At 40.2% G+C, this 21,832-nt stretch overlaps 1 protein-coding gene across 9 annotated transcripts in view; it reads right to left on the reverse strand.

The window, feature by feature from the left end:
* The window catches only part of ARID1B (AT-rich interaction domain 1B), a 413,283-nt gene that overhangs the window by 160,961 nt on the left and 230,490 nt on the right, over nt 1-21,832 (reverse strand). For 5 of the 9 annotated variants that reach the window (XM_046669908.1, XM_046669906.1, XM_046669907.1 and 2 more), the window contains one exon: nt 6,579-6,620. The exons of the other annotated variants lie outside the window; for them this stretch is intronic. In XM_046669908.1, the coding sequence (XP_046525864.1) occupies nt 6,579-6,620 (42 nt within the window). The remainder of the gene's footprint in view (nt 1-6,578; nt 6,621-21,832) is intronic. 9 annotated transcript variants of the gene reach the window in all.

Consider the following 21,832-nt stretch of genomic DNA (forward strand, 5'->3'; position numbering starts at 1 on the left):
GTTGTGTCAAGAACGTTACGGTCCACGGAAGCAGGGGTTTATTATTATTTCACTGCACTCCCAGCATACAGCATGCATATTCCAGAGATTATTGTTTAAATGGGATGCAGCGGAATGAAAGAGAATGAAATCAATGAAAGTAACTGCAGAACGTGGATTAACAAAGATATTTAAGTTAGTAGCAGGATAAACTGGAACCAGCTGGTTTTCAGCGTCAACCAGAACCACTCAACAGCCTCAACTACCACTAATAATGAATGCGTCTTCCTCAGGCCGGCTCTACAGAGCTCCGATATAAAATGCGAAGCAAACATGTTAACCCAGATAATGGGAGGACCAGTGAGAAAACCCCAGAATAGAAAAAAGTAGTAGTAATACGTTAATATCACAGGGTTTCTGCTCTGCGCAATCACAATTGTTGCACCACCAAAAGAGCAACACTTATTTACTGCGAACCCAGTGCAAGTCAATATGGACATAAAAAGATGAGCAAAATGGAGCCTCTAAGCTTACGATCTTGCTGGGAAAAGATGCCACACGATGGAGCCGGGCCAGGCCATACCATGCTGTCTCCCATACACAAAAGAAAACAGAAACATGTTGGCAGAATTGGGACTGCAAAGAACTAGCGAAGGCAGTGAGCGCTGTCTCAGCTCAGAGGACGAGAGCTCAGGGTCTGCGGCACTGGGGAGGATGCCGAAAAGGGAGGGCGCCTCTGAAACCCAGCAAGAGGCCGCACGCTTCGGAGGGGAAGGCCCAGACAGAGGTCAAGGGCTCCCTGGGGATGGCCTTGAGGCTATGTTAGCTGGGGTTTAGAAGACCAGTTTGAATTTTGATGTTATTTTTCTCTTAGATATTGAATCAACCTAGACATGGATAAAAAGTAATATCTAAGAGTAAACAAATTTAGTATTTACTTTAAAATGGTTTTTTTTTAGATATTTTAAGCTTATACTTTTCTCCAAAATAACAATACATTTTGGGTCCTAAAACAAATACTAAAAATTACTCAAAAGAGGATAAAAAGGTGAGTAATATTAAATATTATGAGGAAATATTAGACATTTTTATTTAAATATTAAGAGGAAAAAGAATGAGACAACTAACATTCTTAATTCTAGTCCCACCTCTGCTAGTAACGAGCTCTGACCTCGGGAAGGAGGAACCCCTTGGCCTCCAGCTCCCTCACCTCTAACGTGGAGGAAGGCCAGAGCAGAGGATCTGGGAAATCTCTGGCAGGGATAAAATTTTTAGACTCCAGAGAAGTGTAGTTACAGGAAAAGACAAAAAAACAGAAAGAGGGAAACTACAGGAAGGAAGAGACAAAATGGAGAGTGGGTCCTGCAATAGGATATTGGAGAAAAGGCCTTACTAAGTTTAATACGCTCTCCTAGGGTTTGGTTTACAAGGTGAGGGTGGAGGAGACAGGCTGGCACTCTCCTCCCCACCAGGGGCTGAGACCTCTAGGAAGAGCAGCAGCTTGAAGGTGCCCAGGAGTGGGGCATTCTGTCACCTGTGGGCCACTTGGATGACTTGTAGGTTATCATTTTTCTCTTCCCATTCTTTTTTAGAACAACACATACGCTCATCCTTGATTTTCCTCATCATTCTTTTTGGGGTTTTTTTGTTTTGTTTTTTTTTTTTGGAGGAAGATTAGCCCTCAGCTAACTACTGCCAGTCCTCCTCTTTTTTTGCTGAGGAAGCCTGGCTCTGAGCTAACATCCGTGCCCATCTTCCTCTAGTTTATACGTGGGACGCCTACCACAGCATGGCTGCCAAGCAGTGCCATGTCCGCACCCGGGATCCGAACCAGCGAACCCCGGGCCGCCGAGAAGCGGAACGTGCGAACTTAACCGCTGCGCCACCGGGCCGGCCCCTCATCATTCTTTTTCTTGCTGAGGAAGATTCATCCTGAGCTAACATCTGTGCCAATCTTCCTGTATTTTCTATATGGGTTGCTGCCACAGCATGGCTGCCAATGAGTGGTGTAGGTCAGAGCCAGGGAACGGAACTTGGGCCGCCGAATTGCAGTGCACCGAACTTAACCACTAGGCCATGTGGCCAGCCCCCAGCATTTCTTTTAAAATGACCTCTCCACATACATTTTTTTTGGTAATAGTTTCTATAAAAATTATAAAAAAGGGCACAAAATTCAGGATTTTGTTCTTCCAAAGAACATGCCAACCAAAACTGTATCAAAATATTTTTGGATTTGTGGAATTCTAATGCCCATTTAGAATCGGAGAACGAATGAACTGGTAATTAGAACATACATCTCTGTCCACCTACCTTTCAAAAGGAAAAGTCTTTAAAAATTATTTTGGTAAACAAACTATACTACTGTCAAGTATGCACTAAGAATTTGCCCCCGGAATATATTATATTGAACAAGATACATATTTTTCAATCTTTGCCTTGGCTTTATGAATATTCATTCATTCAGCGAGATATCTGAGAGTAAGCCCTGGAGTAGGAGGGTGAGGTGTCACCGGCACACGAGAGGAGAATGGAGGATGGAGCTTGGGGAAATGCCACACTGCATGCCGTGGAGAGGAAGAGGAGTCTGAGACACCAAGGCCACACACACAGGAGGAAGACCAGCAGAGTGCTGGTGGGGAAGCCAACGGTGGAGGCGAAAGAAGAGGCTGGGTAAAGCAGATGATGCAAAGAGGCGAGTAAAATGCAAGGACTGCATCTTTCTGCTGGAGTGAGGATCAGGGAAGTCATTAGAGACCTCAGCAAGAGGGGCAGAGTAGGGAGAGAGGAAGGCAGCTATGGTGATGGGGAGCGAGGAAAGACAGGCAGGTGGCAGAGCAGAACTCTGGGCTCTGAGGACACTCGGAAAAGAGGACAGGCTTCGGGTGACCTTCCTGGTTCCCACCCCACTTCTGTTACTGACTGCTGTGGAACTCCTAGTTCCCACCCAAGACTGGGAATAACAACACTGCCTAACTCACAGGGAGTGGATTCCTTAAAAATCGTGCTTCTTTATAATTCCTGACCTCGTTATCCACAAGGAATGAGAAGGCAAAAGACATTCGTGGTCATGAAATTTCTAAATTTTTTAGATTTTGATAAGATCTCAAGAAATTTACAGAAAAGTTATACGTATATAGTCTTTCTTTTTTAATGACCCAGGGATATTTTATTCACTCCTCTTTATTACTTCCCTATATAATTTTTTTTGTAGAACTTATAAGTGACGAAGTCAAATTTTTGGCCTTTTTCTATGTTTAACAGTATAAATGTATATATTATTTGCTCAGCTGATTTTATCATCCCCTTATCATTAGTAGCTTTACCTAGTACATTAATGACATAGGCTGCCCCGGGACTCCTGATTTATTACCTTATAAAATTATCTTTTTTTCTTTTTTGTTTTTTGCTGAGGAAGATTGTCCCTTGAGCTAACATCTGTGCCAATCTTCATTCACTTTATATGTGGGTTGCCACCACACAATGGCTGACAAGTGGTGTAGGTCTGTGCCCAGGATCCGAACCTGGGCTGCCAAAGCAGAGCATGCCGAACTCAACCACTGCACCACAGGGCTGGCCCAAGAATTATCAACTTTTTAATGTGTTGAAGTCTTGGTCAGAACTGAAGTCAAGAGCAGAGCTCTACACTTTGTAGAACTTTCCTTTCCTAATACATTTGTTCATTCTTTTATTCTGAAGCACCCATTTATTCACTGCAATTCCTGTTTCTGTAAGTACAATAACTTTAAATTAATTAAGCATCCTACTAGGGCCAAAGAAAAACAAACTCAAGAGAGTCAGGTACCTACAGAGGGAAAAACTAGAACCACTGGAAAACAGTTTAATGTAACAGTGTTTAATATACCGTGAAAGAGTTACCAGCATTTCCAATTCTAAGTTACCTTTGACTAACATAAGCCTAATAAAAACAATGAATCAGCATTTGAGTGAAATTAAGATTTGTCAAGTAGAAGAAAGAGCCCACATATTTCCCATTTGATTAGCTTTAAAACATTAATCTCAAACAGCCGTTAACAGTTGTGCTAGTTGTGAATGACTGCAAACTTGTTTCCCAGGTTATCGTTTCACCACTCTCATACACAAAACTAGCTTGTTTGTGCCTCTGGGTCCCAACACGTTTAAGTCATTTTCCAGTGAGACTGACGAATTCACGCTTCAGTCCTAAGTAAATATTGAGCTTGTAGGTTTTAGTTTGACTTAGGAGACGGAGACGCATACAAGGGGTGAATAATTAAGATAGAGCCCCCAAAAAAGGGTAAAGAAAGATCAAAGGCACATTAAAGACCATCACTCAAGGATCAGGGACATCCGTGGGACAGACACACGCTCCAGCATCCTACTCATCCACCAAGATGACGTCACTAACGTCTCACCAGTGAGTCAGATATCTGAGTGATGTGTCCCAAGGCATAAAAACAGGAAAAAAGGTCAACTGCGAATAAGTGTTCAAAAACCCGGCCAGTACTCAATACCCAGACCTTTTAGGAAACAAGCTGAAAATATATTTGCTGACTTGCAGATAAAACGAAGCAGGAAAAACTTGCAAATTTCTCCTTTTTAGTTCTACGTGCCAATACAGTTCTACGTGCCAATACTCTGGTAGAGATCTGAGAAAATGAAAAGCATCTAATTGTTTGAAAATCACTGAATTATTGGGGAAAAAAATTCAAACAGTTGTATCTACAAATTGAATTTAGGGCTACAAAAGCAATCGCTGGTTTAGCCATGAGACAATGCAGAGCTTTCACACGGCGGGGCAGACCACGAGAGCTGGTGGGACAACATCTTCCACAATCCTGCAGCGTCCTCAGGAGGAAGGATTATGCACGTGAGTTCACAAGACCTGCCCCTACAGGTTTATAACCATGCAATGAATATTCCACATGCACACTGGGCACGAAATAGAAAATGAAAAATTCAGAAGATGACCATATGTCAAATACTGCAAATAATCCTGAATTAGCTCTATTTATATATTAAAATTTTTGGCAGATACAGAAACACAAAACATACTAAGTAGGGGTATAAACATGAGTCAGTTTACCAACTATTTAATTATTTATAAAGTGTTAATTGATCCTTTTGCTTTTAGTTTGCATTTATTAGGACGTAAACCTCGCTAAGCTTATAACCTCAGAACAGGTTTGATTTTGGTAGTGTTACAATGTCAGCCACTTGTACCGCAGCACAACTGTTAGACTGTCCTAAAAAATGCCAAGCATTCAGAACGGAAAGCAGCCCCAAAAATGGAAAAAATATAAATAACTAATTTTTAGTTTTAAGCCAAAGATGTAGCACATACGGGAGTCAGCCATAACCCACACCTTGTGCTCTAAAGTTTCCAGACTTCTGACTGTGAAAGCACCTGATGGCACCTACACTATACTTCTCTACCTCTATATGAAAATAAAGTCAGACTCCCCTAATAAACCGCTCTTACCACTTTACTTACATGGCTTAAGAATTACTAGCAAATATGTACAAAAGGGGAGTAAATCTGATAAAAACTACAGGTCTGGAAGATTGTAATTCTGAAAAATCTCCTCACTGTGGTCTCCATCTGAGCGTGACACAGCATCTATTCCGTGGTCTCATCCTCACCCTAATATCCTGGGGATCAGGGATCACCAGGTCCTGCAGACTCCCTCCGCAAGGATTGCTTCCTTCTGCCACTGTGCTAGCTCAGGCCCACATCACCCCTCCCCCGATCTACTCAAATGCCCTTCACTGGGGCCTGGCAAATCCATCCCTCAAGAGTGGTCAAAATTATCTATCCAAAGGTGCAAATCTAACCACTACTTTGCTTAAAATCTTTTAATAGCTTAGCATTTTTTATGGGATAAAATTCAGATCTTTAACCTCTTCAACCTCAGATCTTGCCACACAGGCAGAATTTGACTACTTTGAGCTTCCTTTCTTTTTTTTTCATGGTCGCCCTCCCACCTGAAAATAGCTCTCATTTCTCCCGTCCTCCTCTCGCATCTAAATATAATCCACGCCGGCAAGCTCCGCCCAGCGATCTGGTGCCCGGAATGCCCTCCGCTCCACCCAGCCCACTCCCACAGTCCTCTGCGCGTTTCCAGCCTGGAGACCACCACGCTGCAGGGCAACCGACCGGTTTCAATCTACACCTACCAACGGACTGTGAGCAACTTAAGGGCAGGAGCTGCGACTGGAATATAGGGGTTCAGTAACTATGTGAAGCAGGGATAACGAGTAAATGAAGCTAGTTATGAACCAAAAGCAACGCTCGGATAACACTGAGTTGTCGTATTTGAGTACCCCCAAACTGGGGGGACATTTCAGTAAATCCTACTTCATGGCTAACTCAAAAGTCAATTACTACTCGATGAAACTCTTGTTTTTCTGTACAGTTTCTCACATTCTCTACAACAAAGAACGAAGGTAAAGAAAACACTAGCATAGTCTACTCGTGATCACAATAGAAGGGAAATGTTAAACTCCTGCAGATTTTTAGAACCTCTACATTTGGTAAGAAAAACCAGAGCTCTCTGTTGAGCCATCCAGCCCCCTAGGGGAGCGGAGGAAACCTGCACAGCAAGCTACATCAGACTACACACCTTGAGTCCAAAGGCTGTATCCTCCGAGGTCAAGACTTCAACCTGCAATCATAAGGAAAAAAATAATTTAGGCACTATCAAAACCCTTCTTTGAGTCTAGCCACAGGCACCAGACCACGGGCATGGCCTGGAACTCAGAGTTCTGAGAAAACTGGCATTCGATTTCTGTCAGGTGTCAAGAAAGAGAGATCTGTGAGTCCCTTCAAGAGTTGCATGAAAATCCAGGTCACTGGCCCGGGTTCCAGTTTTACAACAGGGCAAGCTCCTACCAAATGAATCTATTTGCCATCAGGTTGAAGAGGTGCTGTAAGTTCCCCAGAATGATCTAGAAGTTAGGAGAATCACCCTTCTCACTTAAATCACAAGATGTTGCATACACTCATCTCTTACTGACACACGGTGAGGGGAAAGTTATGCTTCATAAAGCAATTTCATTGTGCTTGAGAAGCTGCTAGTAATTTCTTGTCCTGCTCGCATCAGAGTGGGTAGTCCTGAATCTCTGGAATGTGGCAGAGCAAGAGTTCCTGAAAGCAACACTCAGGAAAAGGCAGGCAGAGTCTAAGCAACAAGTTGTGAAATGATGGCAAAACTTCAAAATTGCCTGTCAGTCTTATGCATTAGAAGACAGAGCTCATTAACATGAATTTAAAAAGCTGCGTGGAACAAGACGTGTATTGATAATTACTGTTTTTTAAACATAATTATTCAGTCTGGTGTATAAAGCTTTTAACTTTGATTACTACCAAGTACCAAAATATGATGAAAAAGAGCAAGGAAGGCAGGCAACAGAACAAATATGGGCATTTTTGAAGTGTCTGGGGAAGAGAGTGGGGGTGGGGCAATAGGCTCAGACTAGTTGGCTTCTCTGTTAGTTTGAAACCTTTTAAAATGAGGCGTTTGTGGTAGGTGTTTAAGCAGAAGGCACATGGGCCTATCCAACGTTATCTTGCTATAAAACAAAATTGGGTTCTTCCCTTCGGGGAAGAGAATGCAGAAAGGAAGATCATTTCAATAAGACTGTCATCCAGTACGAAAGTAAGGGGGTCAAACAAGAAATGAAGAAACAAATCTACTCCCCAACGGCTCTGCTGGAAGTGTGGCTCACCCAGCACCTGGTACCTGCCAAGACCAGCGCACAAAGCAAAAGAAACACACGATTAGGTCTGGGGAAGACGCGCAGCCTCGTTCTGATGAAAACCATATGTTGCAGATATCAAATGCGATTTTGGGCTAAAGACTGAAATGTTGGATCAACTATAGCACAAAATCATTATAAGATTCACTGACAGCATCTCTCTTTACACTTCGATTTCCAAAGCTAATTGTTAGATTCAGAAACAAGATCTTATTATAGAGTTTTAGTTTAAGAGAAAAAAACTCGACAGTTATTTGCAATTTACATATGTTTGAATTTCCTCCGCCCTGCCTTTCACAACACTAAGTTATTAACCTCAACTGTTTTTACATTGAAATCTCTGATCAACATTGAAGACTTTAGTTCAAGAGAAAGCACAAACAAATTCGCTGAATCTTAACCACTTGTAAACACTGTGTGACGTGTGCTCTTGAATTAGACTCACAGATGCCATGTGCACACCTAGGTGGTAGGGACAGTCGCCCCTGGTGTGGTATTTTAATATACAATTATTTTTAAAGTACACTGTAGGTTTAGATCTGCAAAAATCGTCTCCAGAGTGAATTCTGCATCTGTTTAACGTATTATAAAAAGTCAAGGCAGCAAGAAAATTCAACAGCAAACAGAAATCTACTTAAGGATATATTATATATGTAATATATTTGAGAAGTTGAGATGATAGCAAACCAAAGCTTTCAAGTGGAGTTTAGGAACTCTCCACGTGACTTCGCCAGCAGTGGACATAAGACAGAACTTGTCGGGTGGAGGAAGGAGCTGGGTCTCAGAGGGTCAGCCTCATGCCCTTCCCACCCAGCTTCTATCTCCAGGAGGGCTCAAACGGGTGTTTTGAATTCTTAGGTATTAACCAATTTAATTAAAGCAACTTAAAGAAATATTTATGTTTTGTACAAAAGCATTATGGTTTAAATACATGTGCATTCTAGTTCAATATTCTTTATTATTTTCTGTTTATGTAAGATTTTAATTTCAATACCTACAGAAAAACAGATTCTGAAAACCTGAGATGAACCTCAATTTAATAAAAAGGAAACCTCAATGTCATCCAAAAGGTTTTACGTTGTATCTAAAAGCATTTTTACCTAAGTTGGAAGGAATCCCCCTCTAGTGGGAGTAAGAGAGTATTTCAGCCTTCACGAACAATTTTCAGGTACTAGTCATTAAACCTAACAAGAGAAATCAGCTAAGCTTTTCTGTTCCTTTGGTCATAAATTTGAATCTTTTAAAGAAAGAAAATAATGTAAATATTTTATATTTCACAAGCCAAGAACACCTCTAATTCCTAAATATAAACTAGAAGTAGATTTGCATTTATCTGATGGGACTTTAGTTATTAGCCAACAATCATCATCCAATTTAAATTGGCTATAAAGTACTCACAATTTTAAATTAAAACAAGAATGTACAACTGGAAAAAATTAGCACATTCTCAATGGAAAGATGTAATAATGCAGTCGGAGGACAAGACACAGAGTCTGCGTTTGCCCGACTCATTAACAAAGACCTTCAAAACATGCAAGGCATTGAGCTGAGTGCTGTAAGGGAGAAAAAGTGTTGAGTTTCACTGAGGTATTAACACCTGCGTGAAATGTATTTAAACATCCATTTAAAAAAGACAAAAATTCAAATTCAGAAATGACCAGGTGAGATGATTCCCGGTGTCCAAACTTAAGTTTGGGGAGATTTAAAACTGGCAGTATTACCAAATCATCAAGAAAAAAGGGCACAGGTTTTATCAAATGTAAAATCAGGACAAATACGCAATGTTCTCCTTCACACAGATGCTGTCACAAATGCAAAGGTAACTCTGACCACCCTGATGAGAGGCAGACCCGCCGCCACTGGGAGAGAGCACTTGCCAAGGGGTCCTGAGGTACAAGGTGTATAGGGACAAGGGCAAGCGAAAAAGCAGAGACTTCCTAAGTCCAAGATAAGGCCCCTTCCATTAAACCACGTTTATTTCAAATGATGCTGCAATTAACACTTGATAACTCGCGATAAAAGGACTCCATTTGTAGAGAACTTCTAAAATCGCTGTGCAAGTTCAGCTCGCAAGGTTCCGGAGCAGCGAAGCCATTTACAATTCTTACACTCTATTCCAGTACGAAAACCTTCAATTGGCCTCTCTCTCCCCCAATTAACCTAATAAGCCCTACCTCTGCCAAAATTAAAACAAACCACTTTAGTTTCCGATCACTCCATTATGAAAATCGGGAAAACGTGAATTCATGAATTTGGAAGTAGAAGTGGTTGAACTTTCCTCTTTCTTGAATCACTTTCAAAGTCCTTTTTACTTTCACCTCTAAAGCAGAGAATACTAACGTCCAGCAGCATTTTCATTAAAATAAAACAATGCCAAGGCTATGTCCCATTTTAATTTTTTAAAACAATCTCTAAAATCAGGATCTTGCTGTCACAAAAAGAAATAGTGGCCACTAATGATTTATAATCATATACAAAGAATCTTACTCATAATTAAAGGAATGCCAATCAAAACTCCCTACAGTATTCTATTTTTCTCACGACAGATTACCAAAGATTAAAAATTTTGATAATAACTATATTGACAAAGGTGTGGGAAATCACTCTAATCACAGCCCTGAATTGAGGATGAGAACATATATTGGAATGAAGTACAATTTGGCAGTATGTACCAAAATGTATATGCACATGATTAAGTGTTAATTCAACAATTCCACTGATACTTAAGTGGAAAAATAAAGATTTACAAAGTTGTTAACCAGAGTTGTTCATAACAGTAAAAAGCTGAAAAGAACCATCAACCAAATCTCCATCAACAAGGGAGTGTTTAATAAATTATCATACAACCAAGCAATAGAATACTATGCTGCTGTTAAAAAGGAGGGGAATCTACGTGTGCAGAGAAGGAAAGATTTCTGTTATTATGTTAAGTGAACAGAACCAGAACAGTGTAGATAGTAAGCTACTATCTGTGTTTAAAAAAAAAGTTGGGGATGTCATTTGCTTGATATACTTAGACCATTTCTGGAAAGATACCCAAGATACATCAGCAATTGCCTCAAGGGAGAGAAACTTACTTTTCTTTGTGTTTTGTCTTACAGTAGAAGAATTTTTTTTTTTTTACCAAGTACATGTGTTTCGTTTTCAACTGAAAGTAATTAGTTAAAAAAATAAGTCAATAACATAAAAACTTGTTCAGTGTTCATAATAATCATAGAAATGTCTTATCTTTCAAGTTGGGAAAGGTTACAAATATACAGTAGTCAACGCTTGTGTATATAACCAGATCGCCCAGAACTTCTGATGGCTATGTCAGTAAGAACAGCCCTCCAAAAAACAGTTTTCCATTATACATATTCAAGCCTATTTACCCAGCAATCTATTTGCTAGACAAATCTACCTTTGTGATCTATTTTGTGATCAACTGTTTATATATTAAGTATGTGTACTACACCATTATTTGAAATAACGACAAAGTAGAAGAAAATGTGCAAAAAACAGGATGGTTATATAAATATGGTATATTTATAGGAAAGACCAGTACATAATCATGAAAAATTCAGCTTTCAAAAAATATTTTATAACATAGGAAAATGCTTACAACATGTTAAATTTTCAAAGTAGGATTAAAAACAGAAATTTGACATTATAAATATTCAAATCTATGCATTTGTTTCCTCCATGCCTTCTAGAACATGTGCCATGCTGGAAAATGTCTTCACCACTCCAGGATTTTTTAAATATTCATTCATGTTTTCTTTGAATACATTTGACTTTATTTTTTTTACATTTAAATATTTGATCCATCTGTAATTCATTTTGAAGTAAGGAGAAGAGCTGACCCTGTTTTAATTTTCCATTTAAATAACTGTGATGCAGAATAACCTATTATTTTCTCCAGTGATCAGAGATACCATATCTTTACCATAATTAAACATTAGAATGATATAAATTTTGCCTCCAATTCCAGGTAGGAATGGGAAAAGCAAAATGACCCACGAGATATTCAACCCAAAGGCAGATGGGAGTGAGAGGAGGAGATTGATAATAATCAACAACGACCTGCCCGAATTTGCAGTTACAATATTTGTCCACAAGTAGATGGTGAAGGATTCAGATGCTCCTGGAAAGAATAATTTTCACTTAGATTGGTGTTTGAGGGATAAAAAGACTATTCTACTTGCAAAGATTGCTGTGTCTGCTTTGGTTGGTCGAAAGGCCCAATATACCAACTAGAACCTATTTCATTAAGCAAACTTCTACCTACCTTAAAGAGAAGCAGACATTAATACGTATATTGCTCTCCGAAACCACGTCCCAGGATTTATGACAATTTAAACTGCAGGACAAGCCCTCCTACCCCCTCACACTCACCCACACAGACAGCTCACACTGGGTTGCAAAGTTTCAATTTTAGCAAGCAAGGAAGCTGTTTTATCTTTTTCTTTCTTATTATGGTTTATTATTATTTCTACTCTTATTATTATTAACTTACTTTTTGCAATCCATTAACAAAATGAACGCTTAAAAAAACCATGTGAAACCTTGCCAGCATTCTTCTCTTACTTATTAATTCTCCTCATTCTCCTTATTAGCATGTGCAGGCCACATGACAGCTCAAGGACACAGCTTGCTGAAACTGCTCAGGGTTTGATGAGCTGGTAATAGAACACACAGTGATGCCTTCTACAATAAATGCTGCTCAGTAGAACCACCATTCTCTAAATGTATTTAAAATTAACTAAGAACTTGTCCCTATATAGGGAACCAATAAATAACAATGATAAATTTCATCTACGCAAACAGAAAGCACTTCTGCTATGCTTAATACAATGTAATATGATTTTGAGATGAATGATGGATACGTTCTAACCATGCTTTCACTGCAAGTGTTAGGCTCACTCATTATCTGCGATACTAGGATGCCGGCTGTGTCTTCACATGGTAGGCTGTTAAATCGAAAACAAAGGTTGTCGGCATTGTGGTCACACTCCTCTTTCTAATTATGTTCTCTAACTGAGTCAGGATACTGTCACTTAAGGTTCACAGAGCAGTCACGAACTCATGACACGGCTCAGAGAAAAGAGAATTTGAGAATGGAACAGAGTGTGCACAAACAGCCACCACTATGCAATGTGACTTCACAGCCCCTTCCATCAGAAGGTGGAGTCTATTTCTCCACGTCTTTCGTCTGGGCTGGACACCTGATTTGCTGGGATCAACAGAATGCAGCAACAGAAATCATTCTGCACCACTTCCAAGTCTAAGACTCGAGGCAACGCACACTCGAAAGTCAACCAGCCACCATGTGAACAAGCCCAGACTGGTTTGTTGGAGGATAAGAGACATAGGGTTCTGTTACCACATCACCCTAGCCAAGAGCCAGTCACCTCCAAGATGCACAGCCACTGAGCTGATCAGGAGCTGACTGAAGCAGAGAGAATGAGCCCAGAAACCAGAACTACCCAGGCCCAGGGCAGATTTTCACCTTGTGGGATCAGGAGCTAAATAAATGGCAGGTGTTCTGAACACTAAGTTATGGGTTAGTCTGTTGCTTAGTAGAAGCTAACTAATGCATTGTACCACTCTAAATAAAAGAATGCAGGTGTCATACATCTATCAGCAGAGTTCCAGGCAAGAACACCATGATTCTGAAGGCCGTTCTGAAAGCACTTACAGTATCTACATAGCCAAGTCCCTTCTCCATCTCCACTGCCTATTTGAAACTTTCCAAGACCATAAAATTCTACTGCATTTCTTTACTGAGGTCCACAAGAAGCTCAACAGTGCGGCTCCTCTTGCCTCACTGATCCCCAGTCCTACCACTCTCCCTCCACGAGCAATGTTTCAGCTACATTGGCTTCCTTTCTCACCTCAGGGCCTTTGCACTTGCTGTTACCTCTGCCTGGAACACCTGCCACCAGATTTTCCCTTCGTGTCACTCAGATCTGAGTTTAAAGCTCACCTCCTCAGAGAGCCCTCTCCCTCTCCTGTATCACCACCTGAAATCTGCTTGTCTACCCTTTTACTTAAATGTAAATTTCACAGGCCAAGGGCCCTTGCCTGTCTCATTCACTGTTGTACGTTTCTTACCTAGAAGGGTACCTGACACAGAGCAGGAACTCAATGAACGACTGTTGAAGGAGTAAATCAGTGAGTGCAAATGAATGCACTGACGACTATAACACAAACAATAAAAACACAAATACATGTTTATGAACCCAAATTTGACACAGCTCATTATGCCACAGGTGTAGATATAAGATTTGAAACATGCTCCACCTAATATAAGTTAAAGTCTTATGTGCCATTTTAGCTGGTGACACATGCACTTGCATTACATACTAGTGTTATTAAAAAACAAACCCCAAACCAAATCAAACCAAAAACTGGTTTTTCTGTGTTTCATGATATATATACATTTGATGCACTGGTCTCTCCAGCCAAGAATAAGTTTTACATGCATTTAAAAGGATTAGGTTTTTTAAATTACTGGCAAGGAAGGAAGTATGCTGCTCAAAGATAGATCTTTTCTCCTTATTCCTGAATTGCAATGTAATGATTCTTCTAGAATTGTATTATACCAAGAAATGACTACAGTAAATATTTTATAAAGAACCCATACAGCCCACACTCCTTCCAAACTTAATTTTTTAAAGTAAATTTCAGGAAAATTTGAGCTTTGCGTTTAGGCTCGTGGACCAGAACACAGCAGATGGTAGGAGAGCCCAGGCTGCAGGCCGTCAGTGTGAAGGACAGTGACAGGCCCAAATGCTAGAGAAGAATGCTGCCACTCAGAAGGCTCATGTGGTGACAGTACCACGCCCACTCCATAGATGGTCTCTGCCTGAGGCAAAACGCAACAAGAGCCCAAGTGTAACGCCATCAGTTACGTAACCAACATGTTCACAGATGTGGGGCATGAGACACTATACCTAAAGAAATCATGTGTGTATAAGTTAATCATGTCGATACGTCCAGCATTACCAAGAAATTTGGCTAAGGAATCATGCAAAGTATAGACCAAAATATATGTATCTATTCATGATTTCATTTGGCTTTTCTGATGCAACACACGTGTATACAAATAACGTAAACTTGTAAACAAGACTTTTGAAAACAGGTCGTACTTTCAATAAAAGAAAGTAATGCTTTCATATTTACTTTCAGATCTTTCTCTAAATCATATATTATTAAAGTAGAAAACATATGTATAGGAAAACAGTAATATTTATTCATCATATTATCCTTTCTATGTGATTGCTTTTTCTGTATACTTCAAGTTACCATCTATTTCTCATTAAGATTTTCTATACTTATTCGTAAGTTCTAGGAGGTGTGACAAAGGAAAATACAAAAGCTACATAGGTCCAGGCAGGAGCGACTATTAAAAACTCCTGAATACCAAGTAGGTGGTAAACTCTACAAAAATTGAGATAATACTAAATATTATCTCATCTTCCATTGTGAATTGTCATAACTCAGTGCTATTTTAAGCAGTATTTCCCTGTTTACCCAAATATCTACTCATTCATATTCAAATTGATATAAAAAGCTTATCAAACTTACTAAACTATATTTACAAATTTACCATACTACCGCTTGATAAAGGCAAAAGCTCTAAAAACGTAAGCCAATAATAGAAACTTTTTCTAATTTTAATTATATTTCATAAAGAGGAAATTTTGCAATTTAAAAATAACTGGATAAATCTCTGAAGGTACTAAAAGTTGAAAATTTAGCTATAGTACTATTTGACGGTACTTAACTCCCTCTGCCAGTCCCACTCACCATGAAGGTCAGCTCAGAAAAGCCAGTTGAAAGTTGTCATCAAATCATTACACAGAAGAGGTACCGCAGACAGATAGGGTGTGGAGACCCACAGATAAGGCTGTGTAAAAGTTAATCACTGAGCCCAAGGGTAGGAGGTGCCACAAAGATGATTTTAGCCGACTAGCTAAGAATAAAAACGTGTTTTAAAAACAAAAACATTTTTAACGTTTTTAATTCAACAAATTAAACTACCAGGACTGCTGAAAAATGGCCTTTGTACATTATTAACCTGATGACGTGTCATTGGTCTCTTTTTCTGCTGCCCTTTCTCCTGTCCACATGTCCCTGTCCCCAACACTGTCATCAGGGTATGCATGTAAGAAAAATGACAGAGGAAAAGAATTTCTTTTTTACCCTAAAATACTTCTACCAAAATAGATTGGTTTTAAAAATGCTAGCATAGCGGTTACAATCAGACTTTTATCACAGTGTATCTTTAGGACCTTTCAAAGTTTAAATTAAATTGTTTAGGACTATCTTGATTATCAAATTGGAATGGAAAGACAATTCAATAAAAGAGAGAAAAAGAATGTAAAGTCAGTTACACTTAAATTTAACCACAAACTTTTACCTTTTTTTTTTCCTGCTTTTTCTCCCCAAATCCCCCCAGTATCTAGTTGTATATATTTTTTTCAATTGTGGGTCCTTCTAGTTGTGGCATGTGGGATGCTGCCTCAGCATGGCCTGATGAGCGGTGCCATGTCCCCCCCGCAGGATCCGAACTGGCGAAAGCCTGGGCCACCGAAGCGGAGTGCACGAACCTAACCACTTGGCTATGGGGCCAGCCCCTACCTGTTATCTTAAAACTGATTCTTGTTTTAGATGGGACTTATTTTGAAGAATCTATTTAATTCAATAAACTAATAACAGCAAAGCAAAAAAGTCTCTAGGGAAGACAACCACTTTTTAATTCTTTTCGGAGCTCCCTAAAGTGCTCCTGGGTCCAGAGAACTAAACCAAGCTGGCTCCTCCCCAGTCATGTCACCCCCTCTGTTCTCTCACAGAAACCGCTAAGACAGCCTTATCTGCTAAGGGCAACAATAAGAAAATGGAAAACCAAGAGTGTGAGGATGTGAAGAAACTGAGGCTAGTACAGGAAGTTCTGGAAGAGGCAAATTCAGAAAAGAGAGTTCACATTTTCAAGGCAACTAACTGCCAGCATACCACTGTTTCAGTCTGCCCCTCTTCCTCTCTCCAAAATAAGCATATCTTCTAAAAAAAATCGTGCAAGAAAAAGAGGAAGCCTTCAAAAATAGGTATTAGTTGTGAAAAGGCTTTGCTACTGAGTTTATTTTAATGCCACTTTGAGTTCCAAACTGTTCAATATTTATCTTTTAGAAAAAAGGGCCATAAAGGCCTCGTCTCTAAAGAATTTCTAGTCTTGAACAACCGAAACAGAACGATAATTCAAGAGATGGGCATTTTAGTACCGAAAAACGTCAGAGGGATAATTGCAAACACTTAGGGTGCTCACTTAAAAACTGGGTGTCCGAGGACACGTGGAAGCAACGAACAGAAACCCGACAGGGCACAGCGACGAGCAAAGACTGACCCAGAGGAAAAGGGAGCCCAGCTTGTTAGTGACGCTCGTCTGTAAGTGCTTCAGTAAGAGAAACTACATCACATCAAGGGGCACATCTTGACATGAAATAACAAAGTCACTTTCTGAAGTCGTAGCGACATATGATTGCCGGGCTCCCCTGAAGAATCAATTAGGGAGGAGGAATCCTCTGGCTCCACCATAGACAGCAGTATTATGTGACAAAACAAAACGTGAGGAATTTGTTTAAAAACATGGGAGTCAAATATGAGACCTGATTTTTTAAAACAATCTATTGCAGCAAAACAACACAACCACTTGGGAAAGGAGTTTGGCAGGTTCTGACATGGTAAAAGTTGTCTCACCACATGATGCAGAAACCCCACTTCTAGGTATTTACCCAAGAGAAATGAAACCTGTTCACATGAAAGCCTGTATGTATGAGAATGTCTATAGAGGTTTTATTCATAATTGTCAAAAACTGCAAACAATCCAAATGTTTATTAGTTGGTGAATGGATAAACAAAACTATGGACCACACGCATACAACACAAGACTACTCACCAATAAGAAAGGAATTAACTACTGATATTACAGGTAACCACGTGGATGAATCTCAAGTGTATTATGGTAAGTGAAAGAAGCTAGACTCAAATAGCTACCTACTGTAGGGTTCCATTCTATGACAACCTGGCAAAGGCAATGCTACAGGGAAAGAAAACAGGTCAGTGGTTGCCAGGAGCTGGGTGTGGAGGGAGGGGCTGACTATAGAGGGAAGGAGAAACTTTTCTTCTATTGGAAATGCTCTAAGGTTCCATTAGAATACTATTCTTTACATATTACCGTGTTTTGCATTTCACAACATAGTAACCCACAGTACTCAGAAAATGTTACCTTTTCCAAAAATATAGATGAGAATTAAAAAAGCTCTATAGTTTCTCATCCTCAAAATGTCTCTGATTTTCATTGTATAGTACGCTGGTTTTTTTTAAATTTCGATCAAGTGACCTTGATTATAGAGTTGAAATTTTCAGTTGGTAATTTCTAGAGATTTCTGCATGATTTGGGAAGTGCTAGATTTCTCCTCTAGGAGGGGTTTGAGGTTTTTGAAATTTTTGGGTCAGGAAGAAACGACGATCGGCTATTCTTTGAAGCTAGAAAGAGATCATGGGTCTAATTAAAATCATTGTTATTTAACACAATTGCATATGAGTTTGAACTTCAAGATGAAAAACAGCAAATCAACTTAAACCAGAACTACAGCCAACACTGAAGTTATAGTATGTACGAGTTCAGACAAGAAAGTGTTACACAACCGTCAGATCTGAAGCATGACACTTACCTCTTCATAACAGTACCTACACTTACAGCTCAGAAATTTTAAAGTTCAAACCTTAAAAAAAAAAGACTCTTAAAGGACCACATATTTACGTTTGTTTGGTAACTCAGCCCCGAGAAGTCTAGGAGATGCAGAAGAAAACCCAGAGTTACTGAGCTTATGCCATGAAACTGCTTTCTAAACACGAAGTAGCAAAAAGTTTAAAATACAGTCCCGAGGTTGAAAAGCTTGCTTTTTAATGTCTGAAACACCTACTCTCAGTAGGCCCTTTCAACATTTTTATATTAAGTAGACTCACTTTCATACAAATTCTTTACAGGTATTTAAACGAAAATGAGATTTCTGAAATAAACAATGTACAACCAAACTTAAAAAGAAACCAGCTACTTAGCAGTAACATTCATTTATGTCACGTCTTACCAAGAGTTTATAAACAACTTTGGCCAAGGATTTCCAATGGATTTAATTTTTGTCTAGACCAGAGGCTCTCAACCAGGAACACTTTTGCACCCCGCCCTCCTAATGCAGGGGACACGTGGCAATGTCTAGAAACATTTTTGGTCATCACAACTGGGGGCTGGGTTGGGGGGGTTTGCTCTTGGTATCTAGTGGGTAAGTACTACAATACACAGGACAGCCTCCTTACAACAACAAATTCCAGGGCCAATGTCAATGGTACCAATGGTTGAGAAACCTCAATGGTGCCAATGGTACTGATGGTTGAGAAATCCTGGTCCAGCCATGGGAAATCCCAGCAACTAACATTCAAAAGCTTAAGCACAGGAAGATCTTGCTTCAAATCATTTTATTAACAGGAATACAAACAATGTTTGGGATGAAAGCCACCCCAGCTGCTGAAACAGTTAAAACTGCAGATCATTGTGTTCATGGTGAACGGAACTGTAAGGTTCCACAGAGCAGTACTTTAGAATTGAAGTTAAATGTTGTAAAACAGATTTTTCCTCCAGAAAGGAGCTCTCGAGTTCAGTGCCCAGGCAGATAAATCTACTCATAGAAAAGACAAGCTCAATGACAGATTATATTAAAAAATGGGAGCACTGTGGGGCTGGCCTGGTGGCACAGTGGTTAAGTTCCCATTCTCTGCTTTGGCAGCCCAGGGTTCACCGGGTCGGATCCCGGGTGTGGACCTACACACTGCTTATGAAACCATGCTGTGGCAGGCATCCCACATACAAAGTAGAGGAAGATGGGCAGGGATGTTAGCTCAGGGCCAGTCTTCCTCAGCAAAAAGAGGAGGATTGGCAGCAGATGTTAGCCCAGGACTAGTCTTCCTCAAAAAAAGGGAGCATTGTCACCAATAAGTAATACAAATTCACTATTTAAAAAAATGGGGAAATGGGTAAAAGTTGAAAGTAAAACTAACCTCTGAGATCACAAACGCCTGTTCACGTGTGTGTAGATGGATGCATGTGTGTATCTTAGCCCTACCTACACTCTAAATGCAAAATTAGACAAATTAGACATTTGCCTAAGATCTACCTGACTTAAATCTATTATTTACTTCAAGCTTCTCTTTGAAAAACTTGGGAGAATGTAGGAATCTTATACTCACTAAGATATTAGGTAGGCAAAGCATAACTTCAGAATTTGTTGTAAACTCAGCAAATGGCAAATGTCTAGAGCAAACAGAAACTGCTCTTGGGGGGCATAAATGACTAGCTAAATAGGTTATGTCTTTTGTGCTAACACTTATTTGGGTTAGGATTTTAACTCCAAGACTTTCCAGATAACATTCGAATGGTGACTCCTAAGCAAAGCTTGATGTACCTATAATGTCAGATGCATTTTCCCCAGTGAGGCTGGGGGGTGTCTATGTAACTGTAGACGACGCTGGGAGGATGAGAGGTGGAAGCGTTTTTTATTCAATTCATGTTATACTGTTGTCATGTTCCATGAGCTCATGTGAAAGAGTTTGTACTGTTTTCTTTCCCAATTACACATATCATTTCTGAGATACACCGAAAATTAGGCCTTTCCATTAATTCAATATTCACAAAGCTAGGCAGTTAAAAGTTTGTCAACCCCAAACGCACTGACCTGAATCAGCTGAACCTCTCTCGTACAAGATCGTAGCTCAAAACCTAAAAAGATCTACTAATCTTGGCCCACTGATGGTCACCAACGAGGGTTTACACTAACACTGCATTTGCTCCTCATTCTCACTATAACGCGCAGGGGGAGGGGAGGACAATAATCTATCCTGGTATAGACTCACCCCTTTTAACAAAACACTGAAATAATTTTGGATATAACAATTTGAAATGGAACTGGCAAGTGTCATAAGCAAGCAACAATGATCACGGTTAGAAGCGTCCTTGCTATAATCTATTATTTTTATAAAATCTCGTTTGTATACATGTCCTAAGTGAAAATACTATGCATATTCATCTCCACAGCAGCCCCTATAACACTACAATGAATAAAAGCAAACAGAGGAACGTTAATATTGAGAGCTCCCGCTCAAGGCCGTTTCTCTTTAATCTTCAAACACTCATTTCTTAGATTCTGCCTCTACATCGATATTGATAAGCTAACTCAAAACTATATTCCCATAACAGATCATCAGTTAAATTTCCAGAATTCCAAAATTAAGTTGATTTGAGGGTGAGAGGGAAGGAAGAGAACTCCCGCGTACCAAGCAGTAAGCTATTTACTGTAAGCAGTATCAACGACAGAATAAACAGACTTTAGAAATTACATAGTCCATAGAGTGGAATAAAAGAAGTTTTAAAACCAAGGAGCCATAGTTGATTACTACTAGTTGGATTAAATGCATGTTTTAATTAACCTACTAGAGTTTTATGTGTCGTTCAGCTTACTTGAAAATGTCAGGTGTCTGGATTGCACCATTCTACCTAAAACAACTACAGAAGGTAACCAAGGAGAAGGCCCAACGATCCCTGAGTCTCCACGACAGAGAAAAGCTGAAAAGCAGAAAGGCAATATTCCGAAAGGCTCCTTGGCATTAAATTAAGAAGAGGAAAGCACAAGGAGGACATGAAGTTTTACAAGCTTAGACTTTTCTCGGCTCTCTGAAAAATGCCTTGAGTTGGTTTTCCCGCCAAGGAAGGGTTGGGCTGGCTCACGGCCGCCCTGAGCCCAGGAAGGATGCCATGTGGTGGCCGTCCCGCCCCTCACCAGCCAGCCACTCTGAGCTCCTGCAGGCTGGGCTCCAGGCCCCGGGCAGAGCACACACGACGCTGAGCTCCGACACCGCCCCGGCCCTGAGACCCCGCCTCTTGCCCCGCCCTATTACGGCAAGGGAGATGAGCTCTGAGCTCCGCCCCCGCCCCGCTGACAGTAGCCTGGCTCGGAGCTCCGCCCCCTCCCTCGCCCAGCTGTCCGCAGCCTGCCTCAGAGCTCTGGCTGCGCCCAGCGCTCGAGGC

This window comes from Equus quagga, chromosome 8 (genome assembly GCF_021613505.1).
Source record: "Equus quagga isolate Etosha38 chromosome 8, UCLA_HA_Equagga_1.0, whole genome shotgun sequence".
NCBI classification, from domain to species: Eukaryota; Metazoa; Chordata; class Mammalia; order Perissodactyla; family Equidae; genus Equus; species Equus quagga.